Source organism: Rhinolophus ferrumequinum, chromosome 11, assembly GCF_004115265.2.
Source record: "Rhinolophus ferrumequinum isolate MPI-CBG mRhiFer1 chromosome 11, mRhiFer1_v1.p, whole genome shotgun sequence".
Taxonomy (NCBI): Eukaryota; Metazoa; Chordata; class Mammalia; order Chiroptera; family Rhinolophidae; genus Rhinolophus; species Rhinolophus ferrumequinum.
Window position 1 is genome coordinate 43,951,371 of NC_046294.1, and position 22,250 is coordinate 43,973,620.

Here is a 22,250-nt window from a genome sequence, read left to right on the forward strand (position 1 = left end):
GCTGAGTGTCCTATAATTGAACAACATTGACACTACCTGGAGACAGCGTCAGGTCCCAAGGTGAAGGGCTCAGTCCCACAAGACTGCCTTTCCCACCCCAACCCCTTCAGATGCCAGTTGCCAAGTGCAGGTTGTCAACCGTGCTTCTGACTGACCAGCTCTAACTGGAGCTTCCCCTGATCCCCTCCTTGGGTTGGATTTGCTAGAGCACTTCACAGAACTAAGGAAAAGTTTACTTACCATTACTGATTTATTACAAAGGATATGAACGAACAGCCAGATGCAGAGGCACACAGAGAGAGGTCTGAAAGGGTATAGAGCACAGGAGCTTCTGTCACTGAGTTTGGGGTGTGCCACTTTCCTGGCATGCACCGTGTTTCTGAATGCATTCTTATTCTCCAACCCAGCAGCTCTCCAAACTGTCCTTCTGGGTTTTTATGGAAATTTCATTATGTAGGCTAAGTTGATTAAATCACTGGCTATTGGTAATTAAGCCAACTTTCAGCCTGTCTCCTCCCCAAGATGAAAGTTCTAACATCCAATCACATGGGCAGTTCACCTGGCAAACAGCCCCCATTCCTGTGGTTGTCCTGAGGCCTTCCAAAAATCACTTCGTTAACATAAACTCAGAAGTTGTTGAAAGGGGCTTGTGTACATCTTTAACAGGACTCTACATCTATAGCTCTTATCACTTAGGAAGTTCCGCAGGTTTTAAGGGCTGCATGCCAGGACCATGGATGAAGACCACAATATATACTTATCACATCCCAGTATCATGGAGGGCAAGAGTGAAGGCCGAGTTGTAATAAACTAGTTGAAGCATGATGGTGGACAGGGAGGGGAGAATCAAGGACTCATTCATCCAGTGTTTCTGGTTTGGACTAGGTACAGTTGTGTCATCACCTAAGGAAGGAAATTCAGGAGGTGATTTGTGTGGGAGGAAGAGACAATCAGCTCAATATACAAGTAGAATTTAAGATGCTTTTGAGACATCCAGGTAAGGTATCTTGTGTCCGTTTAACAAGGCTGGAATCAGGAAACCAGTTGTGAATGTGGGCCAGAGCTAGAGCTAGAGATTCTTAACACTAGAGCTAGGCATTCTTAACACACAGGTAATGACTGTAAGAGGCTTCAGTGAGATTTTCCAGTCAGAGTGCAGAGGAAAAAGTGAAAAGGACCCAGGACCAAGAAAAAGCACTGAAAAGGAGTGGTTACGGAGGCTGGAGAAAACCAGGGGAGTGCAGTATCAGAACTCAGTCAACGGAAGTCTCACCCAGACATATTCTAATATGTTTTTAGCATATGCACAGCTACATAACCATGTATGAAAACATTCACATTAAAAAAAACCTGTGCACACATAAGCAAAGTCTGCAAAGAATTAAAAATAAAATAATATCCTGCCATCCTTACAAACATCTGAGCCAGGAGTCAGCACCGATGGACTACCTGGTTGACCGTCTCTCTGGGACTTCGCACACATTAGTTTGTGTGCCTAGAGTGCTCTACTGCCCTCCCGTTTCAGCCTGTCTCTTCCTCTTTCAGGTCCAGCTTAGATTTCACTTCCTAACTGGATGCCTGCCATGACCTCCAACACCTCTAGTAGATTCTAAGCACGCACCATGGCTTTTTGCTTAGCATGTCGTTTGACATTTGGTAAGTTTTACACGAGCAATGGATAACTCGAATTCTTCAGCCTTTCCCCAAAAGATGTGGTACAGCCCCTCCGTTCACCTAAAGTCAGAGCTCTTCTGTTGCATTTAACACTTCACCATTTGGTCCCACACTACCCCTCTAACCTTAACCTGGTCACACCTTTCTGCATCCTCTAAGCTTCCACAACTTTGGAGTAGCCAGTTTCCATATCCACCATCCCTTCAATCACCTTTATCAGAAACAGGCCAACACCCTGGACCCCTCCCATCTCTCACCAGTGTCCAAGTCCTCCTGAGCCTGCCTTAGCATCCACGTGAGCCTGGGTCTTTTGTTTCCCCCACTAAAATGGGAAAAAACTTAACCTAGAGATTCTAATCCTGCCTCTCTGAACCGTAGTGGCAAAAAGCCTTTTCCCTGCATGGATTCTCCTTTCCATTTCCTGTGGAAACCACATAACCCATTAAGAAATGATTCACAATTATTGTCAGTGGACACCTTTCCAGACTGAAAAACCAAGAGAAAAAATTCAGTAAAGCACTGCTAATTCTCACCATGGAGACGGCTGTCTTTCTACCAGAACTCATGAGTCCCAGGAATGAGATGTGTATCCACGCCCTTCTCTCCTCTCCTCTCACGCACTAGCACATTCTCCAGGTACTTCAAACTGTGATAAGGCAACCCTTTATACTGCCATCCATATAAGATGCTATGAAAGAGGAGTGATAAAGAACAATTTCTTTGGAGGTCCAGTGTGCTCTGAGCATAAATAAAAACAGTGAAGAGAAAGTGCCCCTGTAAGCCAGTGTGCAAAGGCTACCTCGCCTGGGGTCAGATGAGGCTCAAGTGGCTTGGGCAACAACTGATGACGAGTCATGTTAAACACACAACCAGCTTCTCCAGAGCACTCCCTTGTGGTTTCTGCATGGGCTCCAGAACGGTTTTCTCCCTTCCACCCAGCAGTAAACTCACATAAGGTGGAATTCATTTACAAAAGTTAGGTTATGTTTATTTAGAGTCACAAGCAGTCGACTGACTCAGTGTGACTCAAACCACAAGAAGCCATTTCAACTTCACTCCATTCTGAGTCCTAGGGTTGGGCCCAGAACGGCAGGCGTGCTGCTTGGGGCCCATTCACAGGTTTACAAGTTTCTCATTGAGGGCAATCTGTGACTGTGTGAGATTGGCCAGGTAGGTCACCATCAGCAGGTCCTGGAAGAGAAAGAAGCCACGATGAGTAAGGAGCTGGGTGGAAGGGGAGCAGAAAGGCCAGTCTTGGCCAGCTCTACGATGGACAACGGGTGTGAGGGCAGTCCCGAGTAAATGACAGCTGGGAGAGGTTGAGTAAGAGCTGAAGGTAGAAGACAGGAAGGAAATGCCTGAGAACAGCTTCTCATCTCTACTGGTACACTCATAGACTAGGGGAGTTTGAGTTGAGACCCATGGGTAGAATTATAGGGGGTCTGTGAACTCATATGGGGAAAACAAAAAATTGCATTTTCATTAACATCTGAATTTAAGCATTTCTCTCGACCATGAATTTGGATAACAAGTCACAGTATCAGCAACACCTGAGCCGATGGGATTAAGGAAGAAGAGAATCTCGGAGCTTGTGCACTCTCTCTCCCTTCCTCCCAGCCTGGACAGCAAGGGCGCCCGAAGGCAAAGCCCTGTCTCCTCTGTCCCCTACAGGCCATCTCCCCCAATGTCCTGCACATCTGCGGGAATGCCCAGCTGAGGTCGGTGAAGGGACAGGCCCCCTGGGAGCCCAGAAAAGGCACTCACATTGATGTTGCTGTTGAGCATGGTCTCGAAGTCATCAGGAACGATCTTGGGGACTTGGTTAACCAGACTCATCAAGAAGCGGCCCACAGTGTTGTCAGCTGACACCTTTCCAGACTGAGCACCAAACAAAGATGGAATGAGGCGGTTAATTCTCCCCACTGAGGACCGTCATTTCACCAGCCTGTCTCGCAGCAGTCTCAGAGAGGAGAGCTAGGCCCCCCTTTCCTTCCCCTCCTCACCAGCACATCTTCTGCATACTGCAGCACTGTGCTCAGGGCATCCTGGATACGAGCCGATGACCCTGCTACTTGCTGCAGGTCACTGGAGAGTCCAATCACCCGGTTGGGGCTAAAACAGGTTTTCATGATCAGGTCAACTGTGCGCGTGGTTGGGGGAATAAGACACAGAAAATTCAGTCATCCGCTCAGGAAAGAGATGATCTCTAACCAACCTAACGCTCCCACCTCCCTCTGGACTCAGTCAACTTCCCCAAACCCCCGTCCTGCCCTTACTAGCTTTTCTTCCTCCTGATAGAGCTCAACTCCTGCACCCAGTATGCTAACCACTGGTTTTGGTCTCATATGCATGGCCAGATAGCCTCTAGGGCTGATAACTTCCCACCTCGAACAATTTCACACATAATTCCTCGAATTCCACTTATGTAGGAGAATGACTGATTTCCAGGCATCACAAACCTTCCATCACTGGTTCCTGTTTAACCCACCCAAGCCTTCCATCCTTGTTAGAGAGCAACTCCCTCCCATGAAAAATGCTGAAGACCTTGGAAGAGGACCTGGAAGGTCACTCACCTCCGATGCGCTCAGTGTCGTAATACGCGTATTTCACTGTCAGAGGCGTGAACATCACCCCCATGGTCCTCCCAGGGACTCCCATTAAAGTGCTGGGGAGAGAGAAGTCCAGGCAAACAGATGGTCTTGAGAGGATTTCCACATCTAGTCTGGGCTGGGAAAGCCGTCATACCAAGAGTACGGCTTCCAAGGTTCTGATATAAGAAGGCTTGAACCCCAGAGGTCTCACGGGACAAGTCGTTTTCTTCCCTTGGCTCATTCCACATATCAAACCCTTGGCCTGGGAGAGAGGCCTCAGCTTTCAGACCTGGCCTGGTCCATTCAGAGGAAGATTTCACACACCGTGCAATCTCAGTGAGAGGACAGGGCACAGAAAGAAGAGAAAGGACAGGTCTTTTCTGGGACTGAGCCCTTCATCTGCACTAAAAAACACTCACTCCAGCCCACCAAGATTAGATTGGGTGCTGTCACTAAAGGTGACGGCCTTTCCCATGTCAACTATACACTCTTAACTGAATCTTGAGGAATCTGAAATATCTGAAAGGCTAAGAAATCAAATCAGGCAAAGGCTAGAGCTTAGTGGTACACCAACTGGCCATAAAGACTTGGTAACTCACCATCTTTGTCTTACTGCAAAATGGTTAACTAGTTATATCAGCGTCAGACACAGAAAGAGCATAAAGTTAAACAGCATATAAACTAACAGATGCCTTCATTCTAAACAGAAAATAGAATCCTTCCAACTCCATAGCAGCTCCTTCAGCATGCCACGAGAGCCTTTTTCAACATCCCCTAACAACTGGCATTTTAACTGCCTGTGGGCTCAGGGTCAATACTGCAATGTTACGATCATCAAACGACTTAATTGTGGATTAATACATATGTTCAAAATAAGGCCAGCCATCCTTTAATCTGCACTATTCTGAGTCCTGTGCTCAGTCCCGGGATAAGAACAAACTAAAGGGTAACTCAAAAAAGCAGTGAAGGAGGATGACCGGAATACCAGTGAGGATTGGCTGTAGGAACCATGCAGACTTAGCTTCTAGAAGAAATGACACAAACAACATCATGGCTTGCTCAGAAACTGGTCTAAGAGCAATGAGTAGAAAAGCAGGGTACAACTAGGATTAGTGAGTGGAAATTTCCGGGACAGATTTTGTTTCCGAGTAAAACCATTCTAATGATAACTGTAGAGAGTGAGGGATGGGCTTCCTTAGGAGGCAGGGAGTTATACACTGAAGGATGACACCTGCGTGGGGTGGAGGTGGGCTGTCACCTGGGCATGGTATGAACCAGGGAGCTTTTTACACCCTCGCGGCCCGAGACCCTGGTCACCTGATATAGGCCTTGATGCTCATGCGGCCGTTCTGAAGGCTCGTGTCCACAGTGAGGTGAATGGGGTTGGGGGCTTCCCGGCTGTAGTACTCATGGATCAGCACAGAGTGCTCTGTGATGTCATGGCCTGTAGCGTACCTGGAAAATGGAACACAGCTGTGGCTTCAAGTCTACATGTGACATCGATACCCAACATGATGGTGGCCTGAGTGTCCCTAGGTACCTGGCAGCCCTACGGTATAGACACCCAGTGACACCCCGAATACCAAAACAATAAACACACTGAAAACGCTATCAACTCAAATCAAATCAAAAGCTAACTAAGAACTCTTGAAAAACAACAAGGCACCAGCAAGGCAAAAATAAATGATGGTCAGTAAAAGCTACAATTCAAAGGAAATATTCTTGGCCTCATAGGATCAGAACTGCCAGCAAAACACACTGAATTCATAGCTCCTTGAGATAATTCACCTTCAGTACTGTCTCCAGAAGAGGGAGTACAACACCTAGTCTGGTGGCAAAAGGCCTCAGCAATCACAGACTCCCAACCCCTCCGCCCCCCAACTTACCAGCCCAGGATGAGCTCATTTGGAGAGACTTTCTTGTGTAATTCATACATGTTCTTAGCGAATTCCATGTCAACAGCCACCTAAGGAGGCAGGAGAGAAAGCTCAGAAGTCAGAAAACGGATACAAAGGATGACAGGCCACCCCAACAGACAGAAGAGGCCCGTGAAGTATGTATAAAGGGAACAAAGCTCTCTGAACTATAGGAGCTTGAGTTATAAGCAGAACACGCTTTACGGGAGGGCCCTCCGGGGAGCCCAGCAAAAGAACAGGTAGTCTGCACAGGGCGGCTCAATCCCCACTCACCTCATCTTCTGATTCATTGTGTGGCACTGAAAAGCAATTGGTGACTTCCACCGAGTGCTTGTCAACGGTTCCTGGGAGAGAGAATTGTCCATGTGTTATGTAACCCGAAGGCTCCCAGCAGCCTCTGACCACTTTCCAAACGCTTTCAGATTTTCAGGTCTCCTCCAAGTCAATGAACAAAACACTGAACTCATTAGCTCCCAGTTCAGTCATGTGCATCAGTGGCACCAGGATTCTCCAGAGAACTAAAGCCCTGGAGTGACCGCCAATGCCTTCCTTTAACCATCACGCGGGGCCTATTCTCCCTTCACAAGGTCTCCTTTCGCCTGTTACTTCCTGCTATCAGTCTACTCCAGACCTTGACACTGTGACCGTCATTTTTCCAGCCTCTACACTCTCTCCTTGTAATTTAGTCTGCAGGGCTACCTGGAAGATTTTAATTATGTCTACATAGACCACTCCTCTAGGAGCCTAGTCAGAGAACCGTTTAGAGAGCGTCACCTGTACCTCCCGTCAGCCATCTGGTTCCATGGTCATAACCATATCATCATCCAGGAACCCTCTACCTGTGAAACTTCATCGATGTGAGTCTTTTACCACAAACTTCTATTCTAGTTCTGGTAACTTTATTCCCACTGCCCACATGTGTTTCTGGACCTAAGACGGCTAGTCCCTTGACTTCTCTACTTTTCTCTAATGTACTGACATCTCCCATCCCAGGCTTCAAGTGCTTCCCTCCTCACCACAGACCACAATGGTGCCTATACCCGTTAGTGTCTAGTTCCACCTTACTATGGTTTCTGCCTCCTTTGCTGAAACTATGTCCTCGAACCCAGTGGATACATAGTCTTTATCTTATTTGACCTCTCAGCAGCATCCGAAAGACTTGACCACTTCAAGCTTCTGAAATAGTTAAGTCTTCTATATTTTCCATGCCACTATGACATCCTTCTATTAGAGCATTTATCCTATTATATTCTAATTACCTGCATACAAGAGTGTATCTTCAGCTTCAATTTAGGGTTAGACTAGAGCTCGTTTGATCAAACTTTGAATTCTAGTACCTAACGATTTTATAGTACATAAAGCACCAGTGACTTCATTTAACCAAATGAAATATTTTTCATGAATTAATGTCTAACTGAGAAAATGTGTAAGTTCCTAGCAAGCAGAATCCATGATTCATTCTTCAGTAAGCACTGCCGCTGTCATACCTGACCCCTGTTTGGAAGAGAATCTGAAGATCTAGATTACAGTTATTCTAACTAGAGTCATTGTACCATTTAGGGCACTTAGCACAAACCTTGGGTGGAGAATTGTTTCTTTAGTTAAATAGCACCAGTGAGTTTGGGAAATTTGACAGTGTAGCTGAAAGAGAGTAAGTATTTGTCGAGTGCCAAGTCAGTGATGCAAAAATCATTTATTACAGAAGCTCAAAGCAGGACAGTCACAGAATGCTACCATACTTTGGGAAGTTAAGAATGAGGGTGAGGGTGAGAGTATGGGACGTAGGACCAATACTGAACACTTTTCCTGGAAGATGAGTGGAACTTGAACGGACAAGTGAGAGCAGGGAAGGCACTTGTGGCAAAGAAAATACAAACGCTTGAGAAAAACCATGGCAATGTTCGGAAAATAATGGATTGATTAAAGTTTCTGCAAAATGCTACTTTCTCAAATAAAAAGAGAATGTGTGTGTGTTTCAGGGGTGGTATAGGCCTGACATGGTGCAGGTTGGCAACCAACAGCCGTTTCGTACCTAATGTGTGCCCACAGTTTCATACCTAATGTGTGCCAGCAGTTAGATGCTTTCTGTAGTAAGTTTTCACAAAGACTAAGTCTAAAGTAGCCCCTGAAGGAAGTAGACTTTAGGTTATTTGTCCCAAGGCACAAGGCATATATTTGATGGAATCTGCCTCAAATTGTGTCCTCTTTGTAATACACCTATTGTTTTCTATGGTAGAAGGACTATTACATGTTCAAGAGTAAGAAAGAGAAATGATGCATACAATTGGAGTGGATGCACAAAGGGGTCTAAAATTTGTGACTTAGATGGAGTGAAAATGAATTTGATGAGACCAGCAGAATCCAGAAAAAGGGATAAATTACCAGTAATTCCTCTTTAGTGCGTCTTGGATTTACAAATTACTTTTAACATAAAATATCTATTTCCCCAAATTTGGGACATGGGTAGGGAAAGGTTATTCTTTGATTTGAAGGTTAAGCAGTATCATAAACATAATACAATTGTTTGTATCCAAATGGAGAATCAGAGACAGCTCTGGGGGAACAGCATCTACGAATTAGGGAGAGGAAGGGACAGGGGTTCAGGCTTACACACTTAGTTAATCAGATTATTACTGAAATTCTAAATGGGTTCCTGCCAAATCGGTTTACTTGCTGAGAGGGATATCTCTTAACAGATGCTCCCTTTGCCAACTGGTTAGAAACTTCTTTGCAAACACCTAGAAAATAAAGACATTTAGTAGATAAGCGGGAAAAAACGTGGTCACTGGGGAGTCAAGGGTTTTTGCCTTACTTAGCATTGGAACTCACTTTTGGTAGACTGGGGCTGATCATACTTGACGTGAAATGCTACTGGGAAGATTAAAATGTAAATGGCTCGGTACACGATATTTACTTAATACAGAACTACTCTTCATATACATTATGTTGCACAAAGTGACAGCAATCAGGCAAGAAAGTTCAAGTTCTTTGGGAAGATGAGTCCCAACAGGACGGTCCAATGGAGAAACAGGTAAGAGATCAACGCGGATGTGAAGAAAGGGGAGTCAGATAAAGGAGAGGTGGGAGGTAGAAGAAAACGTCAATTTTCTCTGACCACTTACTCACCCAGCAGGGTCCCGATAACTCGGGCAGCACCCTCGTTGCGTCGCTCGTAGCTGTCCACGATAGAGGCCAAAATGACAGGGTGCAGTCGGACCACACGGCCGCCGGGGAAGGGGCCGGGTAGAGCAGGACTAGCCAGCGACTGCGCCGGGGTCTGCGCTGCTGCTGGCAGTGAAGCCTGGGTCTGGCCCGGGGCCGCGGTCGCAGCCGCTGCTGCCGCCGGGTCTGGGGATGAGGATGGAGCTGGAGTTGGAGCTGGAACCGGCACTGGAGCCGGCGCCGGCGCTGGAGCTGAGGCTGGGGCCGGGGCTGGGGCTGAGGCTGGGGCAGCAGCCATGGCTGGGGTCGGAGTGGTGGGAGCAGCACTCGCCGGTACCGCCGGTGTGGCCATCTTGTCCAGAGAGAAGGAGCCTGGAGCGGAAAAGAGTAAGCTTGGAAACATTAGGAGCACCATAGGCTGAATATGCACCACGTGAACAAGGTCTTTGTGCCTATTGGTTACTGATGATGCTTCTCACGGCACTACAATTTCCGGCTCCGAGTTTGTGCTCTTCGATCTAGGTCGACGCGCATTCAGTGAGACCGAGCTAAATAGTTCCGAAGAAACTTGGGACCGCACTGGGAGAAGAGAAGCAGCTCCGTCTGCATAGTTGTCGCCAGATGGAGCCAGAACGCTGCACAAGTGTCGCAAATCGTGTTTTCAGACTTCAATGGGATAATGGCTGTCACGGTGCCTTATTATAAAGGGCTTTGTCCTTGACAGGGTCCTAAGGTGGTTTATTCATTAAATAAAATATGTGCCAGAGGCTTTTTAAAGGAATATATTAGTAAACAAAACAAAAATCGTTGTCCTTGAAAAGTTTACATTGTAGCGGGGAGAGACAAATAAGTACATTATATATGTTAGAAGGTAGGAAGTTCTAAGAAAAAGGAAAAAGTAGCGGAGAGTAATGGGTAATGAGGAGTTGTGAGGAATTAGGGTGGATCACAATGACAGTGTGAGATTTGAGTGTACTTGAAAAAGGCGAATGAGGTGGCCATTATGAAGTGTGAGGGGAAAAGAGCTTCCAGGTAGAGGGAACAGCTAGTGCAAAGCCCTGAAGGCAGGAGTAGGCCTGTTGTGTTTGAAGAGGCTATTTGGCAGCTGGAGAGTTAAGATCGGCCTGGAGCAGCAGGAGATGGACCCCTAAACAGGGATTAGAGATCATTAAAGACCTCCTAGGGCACAGTATGGGTAAGGACTTTCATTTTTAGTTTGAAAGAAATGGGGAACCATTGCCAAGTTTTGAGCAGGGGAGGGTCATGATTTGTCTTAGTTTTAAAAGGATCACTATAGCTGCTTTGAGAAAAATACAATAGGGGGCTCGGTTACTGGGGAGAGGCAGACGAGAAAGAGCAGAGGGACATGGTATGAGATTACCAAATCTAAGAGAGATGACGGTGGTTGGCACCAAACCAGTAGCAGTGCAAGTGGTGAGAAGTGGGCAGATTACAGGTATATATATATTTTTTTTTTTTGTAAGGAGGGCGCAGCTCACAGTGGCCCATGTGGGGATTGAACCGGCAACCTTGGTGCTAGTACCAACACCGCTCCAACCAACTGAGCTAATCGGCCACCCCCTACAGGTATATTTTAAAGGTAGAGACAACAGGATTTTCTGAGAAATTGTATGCGAGGTGTGAAAGAGAAAGTCAAGGATGACTCCAATTTTTTGTGCTGAGCAACTAGTATGAAGAAGTTGTCAATAATCGAGACAGTGAAAGCTACAAGTGCAGCAAGTTTTTGGGAAAAGATCCCAAGTTCATTTTTTTCTTAAACTTTTGTTTTATTAGTTTCAGGTGCACAAAACAATGTAATAGACATTTATCATTTATATCCCTCACACAGTGTCAACCCCTATCGCCCCACCCACTACCCCTCTGACATCGTACACAGCCATTACATTTCCACTGTCTCTATTCCTAATGCGGTACTCCACTTCTTGTAACTATATATATGTATACACACACACACACACACACACACACACACACACACACACACACACACATATATAAAATTGTAGTTGACATTATTGTTCCGCTTCAGGTGTATAGTGCAGTGATCAGGCATCTATATCATCCCTGAGGTGTAACGAGACAAGTATCCATCAGATACCCTACAAAATCTTTACATTATTGATTACATTCCCCAAATTGACTTTCGTATCCCTGTGGCCATCTTGTGGTTACCGACTGTGCTCTCTAATCCCCTCACCTTCCGCTTTATCCCTACCTTCCCTCCCATCTAGCAACCCTCAGTTTTTCCTCTATGCCAAGTTCATTTTTGGATGTATCACCATTGAGATGTATTATTATTATTATTATTATTATTATTATTATTATTATTATTATTATTTGGTAGCTATTATTGTTGCTATGTGATGGAAGGAACTCTGATCCTAACTTACAGTGTAACTCTGGGCAATCTATAATTTTTTCTGAGTCTCCGTTTCCTGTTTGGTCTAACGGGGTTGATAATAGCTGCCTGTCAGGAAACCTATCAACTCCCTTAATTAGGTTAAGTCCCAGCGTCCAGCTGTCAAGGTGGATGGGGGATTTTGGGCTTCTTAGCCCCAACTCTTATGCCCAAGAACTGCTTTCTCCTTGGAGCTACCTTCTATAATTAAAATTCACGTAATCCTACTCCCGTCAGTGCTCTGGGTAAACATACATATTCTTAGTTCCCTCAAACACAGGTGAACAGCTTATCAGAGGAGGATTGAAAAATGACTCTTGGATTTGATGACCTCGATTTTTAGCAACCCTAGTAGAGCACTGTCAGTGAAACTGAAGGTGGGGTGCGCTTGGAAACTGGAATTCAGGTGTGAGAGAATGGTCAATTTGAATTGATGGCAGTAAGTGCTGGCTACTCTCTCAAGGAAGTTGCTGGGAAGGAAAAGAGACATTTAAGGCAGTAGCTGTGGAAAGGGGGACAGTTTAGGCTGGAAGAGTTTTAAGTATATTTTAAACGAAGAGTAAGAATCTCAAGAAGGGAGAAAGATTGAATATACAAGTGTGAGCAAGGGAAGCTATCTAATGAAACAAAGCAGGAAGTGGGACCCAAATGGAGAAGCCTAGATGAGAGAAATGGTCTTGGGCAGGACGAGGGATATGTTGGAGAGAGACTCCGGGATATGGCCTCCTTTATGGGTGCCATATGGGGGTCTGCCGTAGCCCAGGGTGGTGCCGAGATCATTCCATGGGGAGAAATTCAGAGGAGAGCACCATCCCCAATGAAGAGGTGTTGCTGTCTCGACCTGACCACGCACAACCTTGGTACTTCCCATTCGTATGTTGATTTGAGTTGGGTGTGGACTCTTCACCACCCTGAACTTTGCCTTTGTATCGATGGTCTAAAGACCTTTCTCTCTGGTAGGAAAGGAAAAAAACGATGGATGAAGAATCGGAGACACTTTGAATTGGAAAGAGAAGGGAGTTGCAGGAGCTCTTGTCAAATGATGTTTATTTTTTCTCAGGGAAGCGGAGGCAAAGTGATCTGCTGAGAATGGCAATGGATAGATAGATCGGGTTCAGCCTTGGAGCAAAGGGCAGTATTTGGAAGAAGGGCCGAGAGTGAGCCATCAAAGGCATTGAACAATTATGGGAGGGCCCAGCTGAGCCTGGAGACCTCAAGGATCTGGTCAGCTTTTGTATTTTCCTCCAGCCACATAGCTCAGGGGCAGAAGGAGGGTGATCATTGGCATTGTCTTCCTGGGGATGCTGATTGGCCAGGACAAGGGAATGCATACTCGTACATCCAGGATGCTGAGGGATCCAGGCAGGCAGAACCCTATTTATGGAGTGCATAAATGTGTGTGTGTGTTTGAGGTGTGTGTGTGTGTGTGTGTGTGTGTGTGTGTGTGTGAGAGAGAGAGAGAGAGAGAGAGAGAGAGAGAGAGAGAGAGAGAGACACAGAGAGAGAGACCCATACCCATCAGCTAGCTTCATCTGTCTGTCTGTTTCTCTCTCTGACTGTTTTGTCCGCTCATTTCTCTCTTGTGCCTCTTTGTATATCTTAGCTGACAGTTTCCATCCTTGGTCTCTGTTTCTTTTGTCTCCACCTCTTCCCTTTTTGGGACTGTTATACCAGTTGTCAGTTCTGCCCACAGCCAGACCAGGGTTAACAGGGAGGGAGGCTTCATTTCATTTCCTGCCTCTAGCCTCCAATTAAAATTGGTTATTTTGCATATCATTTCTACTTCCTTTAGGTGTGACTCTCAGTCCCTGGCCCTGCGATCTCCAGACTGGGAGGCTTCTAGGGGAGGCAGACCTGAGAGTCTTCACAGTAAGTGGCTTTACTCGTTTCTTCTGTCACATGGTCTATGTGGCTGTGTCTCACTCCATTTTCCCATCTTGGTCCCTTGGGCTTGGTTCTTTGCTGTCTTGCTTCTGTCTCTAGCCATAGTTTGGTTAAGGCTCTGGGACAGACCAATCCCATTCCTGCCTGTTTTCCTGGACTCTGGGAGAACCTGCTGAGCAACGGGCACTGGAGCCCTGGAGTGGGAGGAGAGGTACCTGGGAGACAGCCACCTCACAGCCTGCCTAAGCCAGTCCTCCACCCTTAAGGGATGCTCTTTCTCATCCTTTGTGCAGAATATAGGGACCGCCAGACACGATTGTCCCCATCTTCTGACCACAAACCCAATACATCGACCTTGCTCTGCCAAACAATGTCTCTCACTTTCCTCGGGCATGAATGGAGGATGTTCCCTCCATCCTCCTGCCAAAGGCTTTGAACTCTATCCCAATCCACACTCTCAATCGTCTCCTCTAGTACTTCTCTCTCCCACTAGCGTTTCTAACTTGACCTTTCTGTTGGATTTTTCATATTTTTGGTCAGCATTTGCCACCCTCTCCCATGTGAAAAACAAACAAAACCGTGACTTAATTCCTCATCACCTCAAAATCACCAATTCCTTTTGTTGCCAAACTTCTTGAAATATTTGTCTATACATGTGTTTTTTTTCTTTTTGCATCAATATGTGTTAACTCCATTTCTTTACCTTCTATCCTTTCATTGTTAATTTTTATTTTATCAAGTGACACATGCTCATAGTTTAAAAAGCCAATTAGCATTAAAAAGCTTATGCTCCAAATACAGTAGTTTTCTGGTCCACCCCCTTCCCCCACTATCCCCAAGTAGCTACCTTAGATTTTAAACTGTTTCTTCTTACATCTCTGCACTTTTAAATGCATGTATGCTGCTACCTTTTGATTCATCCATTGTAGGCATTATCTGTTGACTTCCTATGCCAGGGCTTTCTTTCCACTACTACTGAATCCTTCCAGTATGGTTATACTTTACATTTTAGCTAGGTAAATATTCAGTGGTCACGTTATTATTTCTATGCAAACATTATTCACATCTGAATGTTGTGGTTTACTATTATGTAAACTTCTGACTTTCTTTTTTGTTGTCCTTTGTTATGTTTTTTTCCTAGAGCTAGTAATTTCCTCGTTTTACTTTCATTTGTTGAGTTTTCTTAGTTTTTCCCATACCGTCTAATAGCCTGTGAGTAGGATCTTCCTGAATGCCAGTGGCAACAGCTAATCTGTCAATCCTTGTTTTCCTTGGAGACAGTCTTTCTGAGAACCCCATTCTGCTGTCAGGGTTTCCTGCACAGTCAGCGCTCCAGGCCCTCGGACCAGGCCTTCGAGGACTGTTTGGCTCCTTGTTTCATGGAGCTTCTGCTTCCTCCTTTTTCACTTTGGTGGAGCATATCCTCTAGTGCTTTCAACAACTAAAAGACAGGAGGCCACGGCTGAGGATGTGGTGGTGACAGTGCCCCCATTCCTTTGTCTCATGAGTCAAGTAGTCCCAGCTTGGCCTGGAGTCAGGTTGTAGAAAAGGGCTGGCATTTCAGAGAGGGAGACGGAGGGTGTGCTAGGCTTCTTTTCTGTTGGTGACAGAAGAGTTTATCCCTTAGGCTCCTCCCTTGTTTTTCAACTTCAGTATGTGGAGGAATGAGGTCAAGTTCTCCTTTGGTGAGCAGTGTCCATCCACTGACAGTCTGATGGAATGTGTGGGTGTTTGTGTTTCTCTGCTTCTCTGGGGTTTCTTCATCTGTTCTAGCCCCACATGTACTAGGCCTGGTGGATATCAGAGGGTAAGTGTCTGGGTAGTCGCAAACAGCCTTTTAATACCAACATCACCAAGCAGAGCGAACTATGGGTTTGGGTTAAGTGGGCCCAGGCCTGGCTTGGGAAGCTGTCTGATCAGAAAAAGGGATTTGTTTCAGTTCAGTTCCCAGGACCTATTTGTCGGTCTCCTGCAGCAGGGAGCTCATCGACTCGGCCTCCCTTCCAGCTTTCCCAGCCTAACCTGACTGAACAGCCTGGACTGCACATCGTCTTGGCAGGCTCTAGTGCTCTCTTTTCTTGTTCTTACCTGAATTAGCTCTCACGACAGGAGATTCGCAGGGCAGCCTGAGGCTTTATTGTAAACTGCTCCTGCATCAACTGGCCTGCGTTTACAAACTTGCAGCCAAAGTCTCTGTATCCTAACTAACATATTTTTAATTTTTTTCTCTCTCCTTTTGGTATGCAGTCAAAATGCTGATATTTGAATCTCAGTAACTCTCCCCATTCCCAAACACCTTTTGCTGACTCTCAGATATTTTACTTCCAAGATGGATTCCCCAGTGGCTTTAGATCCCAGGTATAATTCTGGACTCTGAAAGCTTTCAATCAGTTGTTGCCTTTCTTCTTCTGAGGGTGGCCACTCTGCCAATATTTTAGTTCTGTATCTTAAACACAACTCAGGAACCTGCTCTCCTTTCTCTTCTGCTTTATCCTCTACAAATCTTTCTAGTTTCAGGTAGCATTTAGCCCAACGACCTGATTTCTCTGCCTGTCTATTATGTCTTTGTCTTTTCATCTCTTTCTGTTTACCCAGGTCATTGACCAGGATTTAAATTCTGAATCTATGCCCACTGGTCTAGCTCTGGAAAATTCTGGAAAACCAGCTTTCTTTGTCAAATTTCTCATCTGGAGGGATCCCCAAGACAGTTTCTGTGATGATCAAAAGGGATAATATATGTAAATCACCCAGCACAAAATCAGCTTTTTTTAAAATCATGATTTGAACTTGTCTCTTTATCTGAATGAGAAGACTTCCAGCTTTGCAATGCTGTGTGTGAATGAGTCCATGAGGCTGATGTCTGAGGCCAATGGGCTGATGACTATAGGTTTTTGACCTTTTTGCCGTACTTCAGCAGTCCCAGCAATATATTTTTTTCTTAACACAAACTGTCTAAGGAGGCAGACAGGGCTTGATAAACACTGTGTGGAAGAAAGGGAGGAGATAGACAAGATAAATACAGATCAACACACCCACATACCTTACTTCTATATGCCACACAAACACATGCCTGCTGGAAAAGAGGCACAGCAGGGACTGACTAGGAATACTTCCTGCTGTCTCATCCACTTACCTTCCTTGGAACTTTGCGCGTATCTCTTCACTCCCTGCCTTGCGCTCAGAAGCTTGCTGAGCAGCCAGAAAGCAGGGCACACTGAGGTACCTTCAGGCTGTATGTAGTTCCCTCAGCAGTGAACCTCTCCTCTCCTTTCCTCTTATCCCTCATTCTCTAGGTCACAGGTCTGAACTTGACCCTTCACTCCAAATACTATGGCTCTGGCTGGCAACCCACGAGAGGCATTGCTCTGGGCCTTGTGTGACCTTGAGGAAAATAACTTCAAGATATTTAAATTCCACTTACGGGATAGAACCCTGCTTACGGGCCAGGGCCTGGCCCGAGGAGAGCTGGAGGGCCTGAGTCGGGTGGATCTGGCTTCTCGGCTGATTCTGATGTACGGAGCACAGGACGCTGTGAAAGTGGTGCTCAAGGTCCTGAAGGTCATGAACCTGCTAGAACTCGTGGACAAGCTCAGTGGTATTTGTCTAAATGGTGAGTACAGCAGCGGACAAGGGGAGGTCAGGGTGGCACTGGGACTTCCCCTCCCCCATGCCATTTCCAGAAACTCCCATGCCTGTCATTTATGCCTTTTTTCACTCTTGTCCTCTGCCCTTGCCTGGGAGCCCCAGGGCCTGAGGGTCCTTGTGGTCTCCAGCTAAACAGTCTTGACAACTGTGGGGTGAAGGGCCTGGGCTCAGGTGGGGATTTATTTATGGAAAGATTAGGGTATCTTATGGCCATAATGCCCATCCCCCATCTTCCGCTGTAGTGCCAGAGAAGGGGAGAGCATGAAGAAAGGGGCTTAGAGATTGGGGATGGTGTTGGTGAAGACATGGCATCAGGGCGTGGGGGTGAGACACTTCCCTGGCTGCTCCGCCGGCAGGCAGTGCCGGCAGCTTCTCAGAGAGGACAGCCTGCTCCTGCAGCCTGCTCTCTTGAGGAACTGGTGGACTGATGGCACTCTAGAGGGTGGGCATGGAGCCTAAGTGGCCTCCTGTCCCTTCTCGTGGGGCACTGAAGAGGACGGAGGGTCTGTTGGTGCCGGTGCTCCCTCCATCGGTTCCTCCGACATAGAGATGGGAGGTTCCAAAGACTCAGAGTTGTGGCTCCTACACAGAAGCTGGTTTATCTTTATAGCATATGGCTCGACCTGTACTTAGAACAGGCTCCTATGGCTTCACCTTTCCTTCGTCGTCTCCGTTCTCACCATTTTAAATGGGGACAGTTTACGTGAATACTCAGACATTCATGCATAGACTTTTGCACATACACATATTCTTGCACATACTTGCTGATGCACGCTGGCATGCCTTCTCTACACAAAAGTCCACAAGCTTCCATAAGGACACTCCCACAAGCACGCATGGATACAAACATTCACTCCCTTCCCAGATATTCACACATGCTAAACGTACCCTTGCACACTTATATAGATGTGCACACGAACATTACACATGCACATACGTGCACACACACACAGACATGCACACACTCATACACATGTACAGTGGTCCCTCCCCATGAAGCTAGAATTACAACCTTCAGGGAGATACAAGTTAGAGAGCATAGAAGATGAAGAGCAGAGTCCAGAGTTCGAACGGCCATTTTGTTCTTTTTTATTCGTATTTCACTACCTAATACCCCACTGTCTGGCTCAGATTACAGAGAAATATACCGAGAGTATGTGCGCTGCCTAGAGGAGAGGCAAGAAGAGGGCGTCAACCACCGGTACAACCAGCTGCTCCTGGTGGCCAAGCCCAGCCCTGGGAGCCCCACCCTGGAGCAGGAGCTGAAGGTGGAAGATCTATTTGCTCCAAGGGAAGGGCCTGACCAAGGCCCACCCACAGTGGTGATACAGGGGTCCGCTGGCACCGGAAAGACAACACTGGCCAGAAAAATGGTGCTGGACTGGGCCACTGGAACCCTGTACCCAGGCCGGTTTGATTATGTCTTTTATGTGAGCTGCAGAGAAGTGGTCCTTCTGCCAGAGAGCACACTGGACCAGCTCCTTATCTGGTGCTGTGGGGACAATAAAGCGCCTGTCGCAGAGATTCGGAGGCAGCAGCCAGAGAGGCTCCTGTTCATCCTGGACGGCTACGATGAGCTGCAGCGGTCCTTTGCGGAGAGGTTGAAGAGACCAGGGCCCACTCCCATAGAGGACATGCTGCACCGTCTAATTAGGAGAGAGGTGCTTCCCACATCCTCTCTTCTCATCACAACTCGGCCCCTGGCTTTGCGGAACCTGGAGGCCTTGCTGAAACAACCACTCCATGTCCACATCCTAGGCTTCTCTGACAATGAGAGGAAGAAGTATTTCAGATCCTATTTCACAGATGAGGAGCAAATCAAAAATGCCACTGACATTGTACAAGGAAGTGACGTTCTCTCCAAAGCATGTCAGATTCCAGGCATTTGCTGGGTGGTCTGCTCCTGGCTGAAGGGGCAGATGGAGAGGGGCGGAGTGCTCTCAGAGTCTCCCAGTAACAGCACTGACATCTTCATGGCCTACGTCTCCACCTTCCTGCCGCCCAATGACAATGAGGGCTGCTCCGAGCTCACCCGACGCATGGTTCTGAGAGGTCTGTGCTCCCTGGCAGCTGAGGGGATCCAACACCAGAGGTTCCTGTTTGAAGAAGATGAGCTCAGGAAGCACAATTTAGATGGGCCCAGCCTTGCTGCTTTCCTGAGCAGCATCGATTACCAAGAGGGACTTAACATCAAGAAGTTCTACAGCTTCCGCCACATTAGCTTCCAGGAATTTTTCCATGCCATGTCCTACCTGGTGAAAGAGGACCAGGGCCAACTGGGGGAAGAGTCCCTCAGAGAAGTGAACAGGCTGCTGGATGAAAAGCAGCAGGCGGGGAGTGAAGAGATGACCCTCAGTATGCAGTTTTTATTGGACATATCAAAAAAAGAGAGCTCCTCGAACTTTGAGCTAAAGTTCTGCTTCAAAATTTCCCCTTTGATTAGGCAGGATCTGAAGAATTTCAAAGAACTGATGAACTCTATAAAGCATAACAGGACCTGGGATTTGGAATTCTCCCTATATGACTCTAAAATAAAGAATCTGGTAAGGAGTGTTCAGATGAGTGATGTAGAGTTTAGGGTGGGACATTCAAATGAAAGCAACTCCTGCAGCAGGAAATCATTTTCTGTCCATACCAGCTTGAGTAATAGACAGAAAGAGGAGCAAAAACGTCCAATTGTGGACAAAAGAAATGGAGCAGGGACACAAAAAGGCTTCTAATGGAGAAGGCAGAAGGACAGAAGGCAGAGGAACTAGAGACAAGGAAGGTAGGAGTGGTAGGATGGGAAGCACAGAAATGGGGACACTAGAGCTGAAGGAGGATGGTGGGGTGGAGGGACAGGAGCGTGGGGCAGACAGAGTAGAAAGGAATGGAAAGATATGAGATTACACTAACGGGCACTAGGAGTGGAAGGAAGCAGATAGAAGATCAGAAGACAATGGCTCGAGTACAGTTATTTAGCACCCCCAGGCCGTTTGTAACTTTCTATAGTGTAGTCTTATTTCAGCAGCTCCTCTTATACTTTAGTATCAGTAACCAAGCATGAACGCCTCACATTTGGAGTGAACGCCTAACATTTGATTGTTTTCTATAAAATAAACTTAATAAAATGTGGATTGTGCTCATTCTATAAGATTGGATAATGTGAACCATATCAATGTCAACTTTTAAAGGAACTACCGTACTGTGGTATAATGGAACGTCCCTTTGACTCTATATTTGTGATTAATTGCTGCTTAAATAAATAGTAGCTTATCATCTTTCCAGAAACTTCTAGAATGTCCATGTTGGAAATGAGCCATGGCTTGTCACAGACCTTTGGTCTTAGGAGCTCTACTGTGACTTGACTTACCTCTTTGCTAATAACATGCCACTGTTGTCCCAGCTGTACTATTAACTGACTTTTGTTTTTTGGAAAGATCAGTCAGTTCCAAGTGCTAACTCATAGTCTCATATTCTGCCTCGGTTCCCTCTGAATAAAAAAGAAGAAGAGGAAAAGTAATTATAGACCTAAGTGTGGTCAGTGCCCAACCCTCATTTCATAGATGAAAAAACTGAAGTTCAGTCCGGAGCCCCATTCATTGCTGGGTTCCCACCCCTCAGCGCACAGTTGTAGATGCCCTCAGGCTCGGTGCAGGCACCGCAAACCTGCCCCTACCCCAACTGTTACTGTTGGCTCCGGGGAGCCGAGGGTGCTGATGTTGCGTTGGACTCTCAGTGCCCCACAGAAAGTTACAGACACTTCTTTTTGCTTCTCATGCATTTTTATTGTTGTCATGCTCCTCACAAGTTGATTCCATGTAGACCAATCCCAGCAATCTGCTGGATGTGCCCAGACACCTGAATCCAAGGGAATTCAGACCTGGGTGGTCAATTTGGTACATCACTACACCAATTATCGTTAACTCTTCTTCTCATAGGAAGTTTGGCAGCCGTACATTTGGTAATTATATATATAGCATGTTGAACACAAAGATTGCGTGTACATATAGAATATGTAAGAAACAGTATGTGTGTGCATGTACTTATTTAAAGAGCAATTTGTACTGAATTACTGAAGAAGCTGGTTGGTACCCACTGAGCTAGGCTGTGTTGCCCCCTAAAGAGGTGGATGTCTTCAGCAGACCAACTCCTGAATATCATAGAGATTTTGGGAACAATGAAACAGGTGCCCAGCCATATTGCTGGATTTTCATGGGGCCAAGGAGGTCCATTAAAAAAAGTGGATCTACCATCCAGTGGAGGTTTAGACATCATTTTACTTAGGATTCACATTCCATACAAACTAACTTAAGCAAAAATTAAATGACTTACTGTATTCATTTAAAGAAAAAAAATGACTTGTAGTTTTAGGTACGTCTGGTCTTTCTAACCATGTTGTCAGGGGTTCCACTCTCGTTCCTGTCGTTCTTTTTATAGTTACCTTTTGCTCTTTTTTTCAGAACGTGAACTTTACGTGTCAGAGAAATGGCCATAAGGGGCTTCAACTTAAACCATTCTTACAGTCAAAAATTCCAAAGGAAGAAAAGAGTCTTTACTGATAGCTCTAGCAGGGAAGTTGGGGAGGGTTCTGACCTGATCCTGGGTACGTGCCAACTCTTGAATAATCTCTGTGGTCTGGAAGATGAACTTCTCCGATTGGCCAGGCCTGAGTTTCACGGCCTAGGCCACCTGCCCATACTTTCTAGGTCACACTGCCATGCCCCTAAGGTTGAGTAAGAAAGGATCAACACCTCCAGAAATGTAAGGAATGGGAACATGGCTCCCTATTTGGAGTGGCTCCAGCCTGTCTTTCCACAACAATTAATTTGATTAGTTGAAAGCTTTCATCTTTCTCCTTGTATTCATACAATAATTTAATGTAGACAATGTGTTTTCTCATATGTATAGGGACATTTGAGTGTTGACTCACATTCATTCATTGCCTCCTTGCCCTGCCGACAATACCTTCATTGTTCT

General features: G+C 46.1%; 2 protein-coding genes across 2 annotated transcripts; one reads left to right on the forward strand and one right to left on the reverse strand.

Moving 5' to 3' along the window:
• Nucleotides 1–2,639: 2,639 nt before the first annotated feature.
• On the reverse strand, nt 2,640–9,715 carry EIF3F (eukaryotic translation initiation factor 3 subunit F). The gene is made up of 8 exons (XM_033120496.1): nt 9,308–9,715; nt 6,455–6,525; nt 6,152–6,231; nt 5,583–5,720; nt 4,248–4,339; nt 3,678–3,814; nt 3,439–3,552; nt 2,640–2,865 (listed from the first exon to the last, which is right to left on the reverse strand). Exons 1-8 carry the CDS (start codon nt 9,693–9,695, stop codon nt 2,788–2,790), a joined length of 1,098 nt encoding a protein of 365 aa, XP_032976387.1. The 5' UTR covers nt 9,696–9,715; the 3' UTR covers nt 2,640–2,787.
• Nucleotides 9,716–13,552: 3,837 nt separating this feature from the next.
• On the forward strand, nt 13,553–20,353 carry NLRP10 (NLR family pyrin domain containing 10). Its single transcript, XM_033120495.1, has 3 exons — nt 13,553–13,631; nt 16,940–17,256; nt 18,423–20,353. Exons 2-3 carry the CDS (start codon nt 16,977–16,979, stop codon nt 20,009–20,011), a joined length of 1,869 nt encoding a protein of 622 aa, XP_032976386.1. The 5' UTR covers nt 13,553–13,631; nt 16,940–16,976; the 3' UTR covers nt 20,012–20,353.
• Nucleotides 20,354–22,250: the final 1,897 nt, after the last annotated feature.

Excerpts from the sequence above, each read along its gene's own strand:
- EIF3F (XM_033120496.1), bottom strand. The coding sequence starts at position 9,695 with ATGGCCACACCGGCGGTACCGGCGAGTGCTGCTCCCACCACTCCGACC. Across the intron at positions 6,526-9,307 it reads AGTTATCGGGACCCTGCTGG|GAACCGTTGACAAGCACTCG; the intron begins GTGAGTAAGTGG and ends TCTCTCTCCCAG. Across the intron at positions 3,553-3,677 it reads AGTATGCAGAAGATGTGCTG|TCTGGAAAGGTGTCAGCTGA; the intron begins GTGAGGAGGGGA and ends TTTGGTGCTCAG.
- NLRP10 (XM_033120495.1), top strand. The coding sequence starts at position 16,977 with ATGGCTCTGGCTGGCAACCCACGAGAGGCATTGCTCTGGGCCTTGTGT. Across the intron at positions 17,257-18,422 it reads CAGTGGTATTTGTCTAAATG|ATTACAGAGAAATATACCGA; the intron begins GTGAGTACAGCA and ends TGTCTGGCTCAG.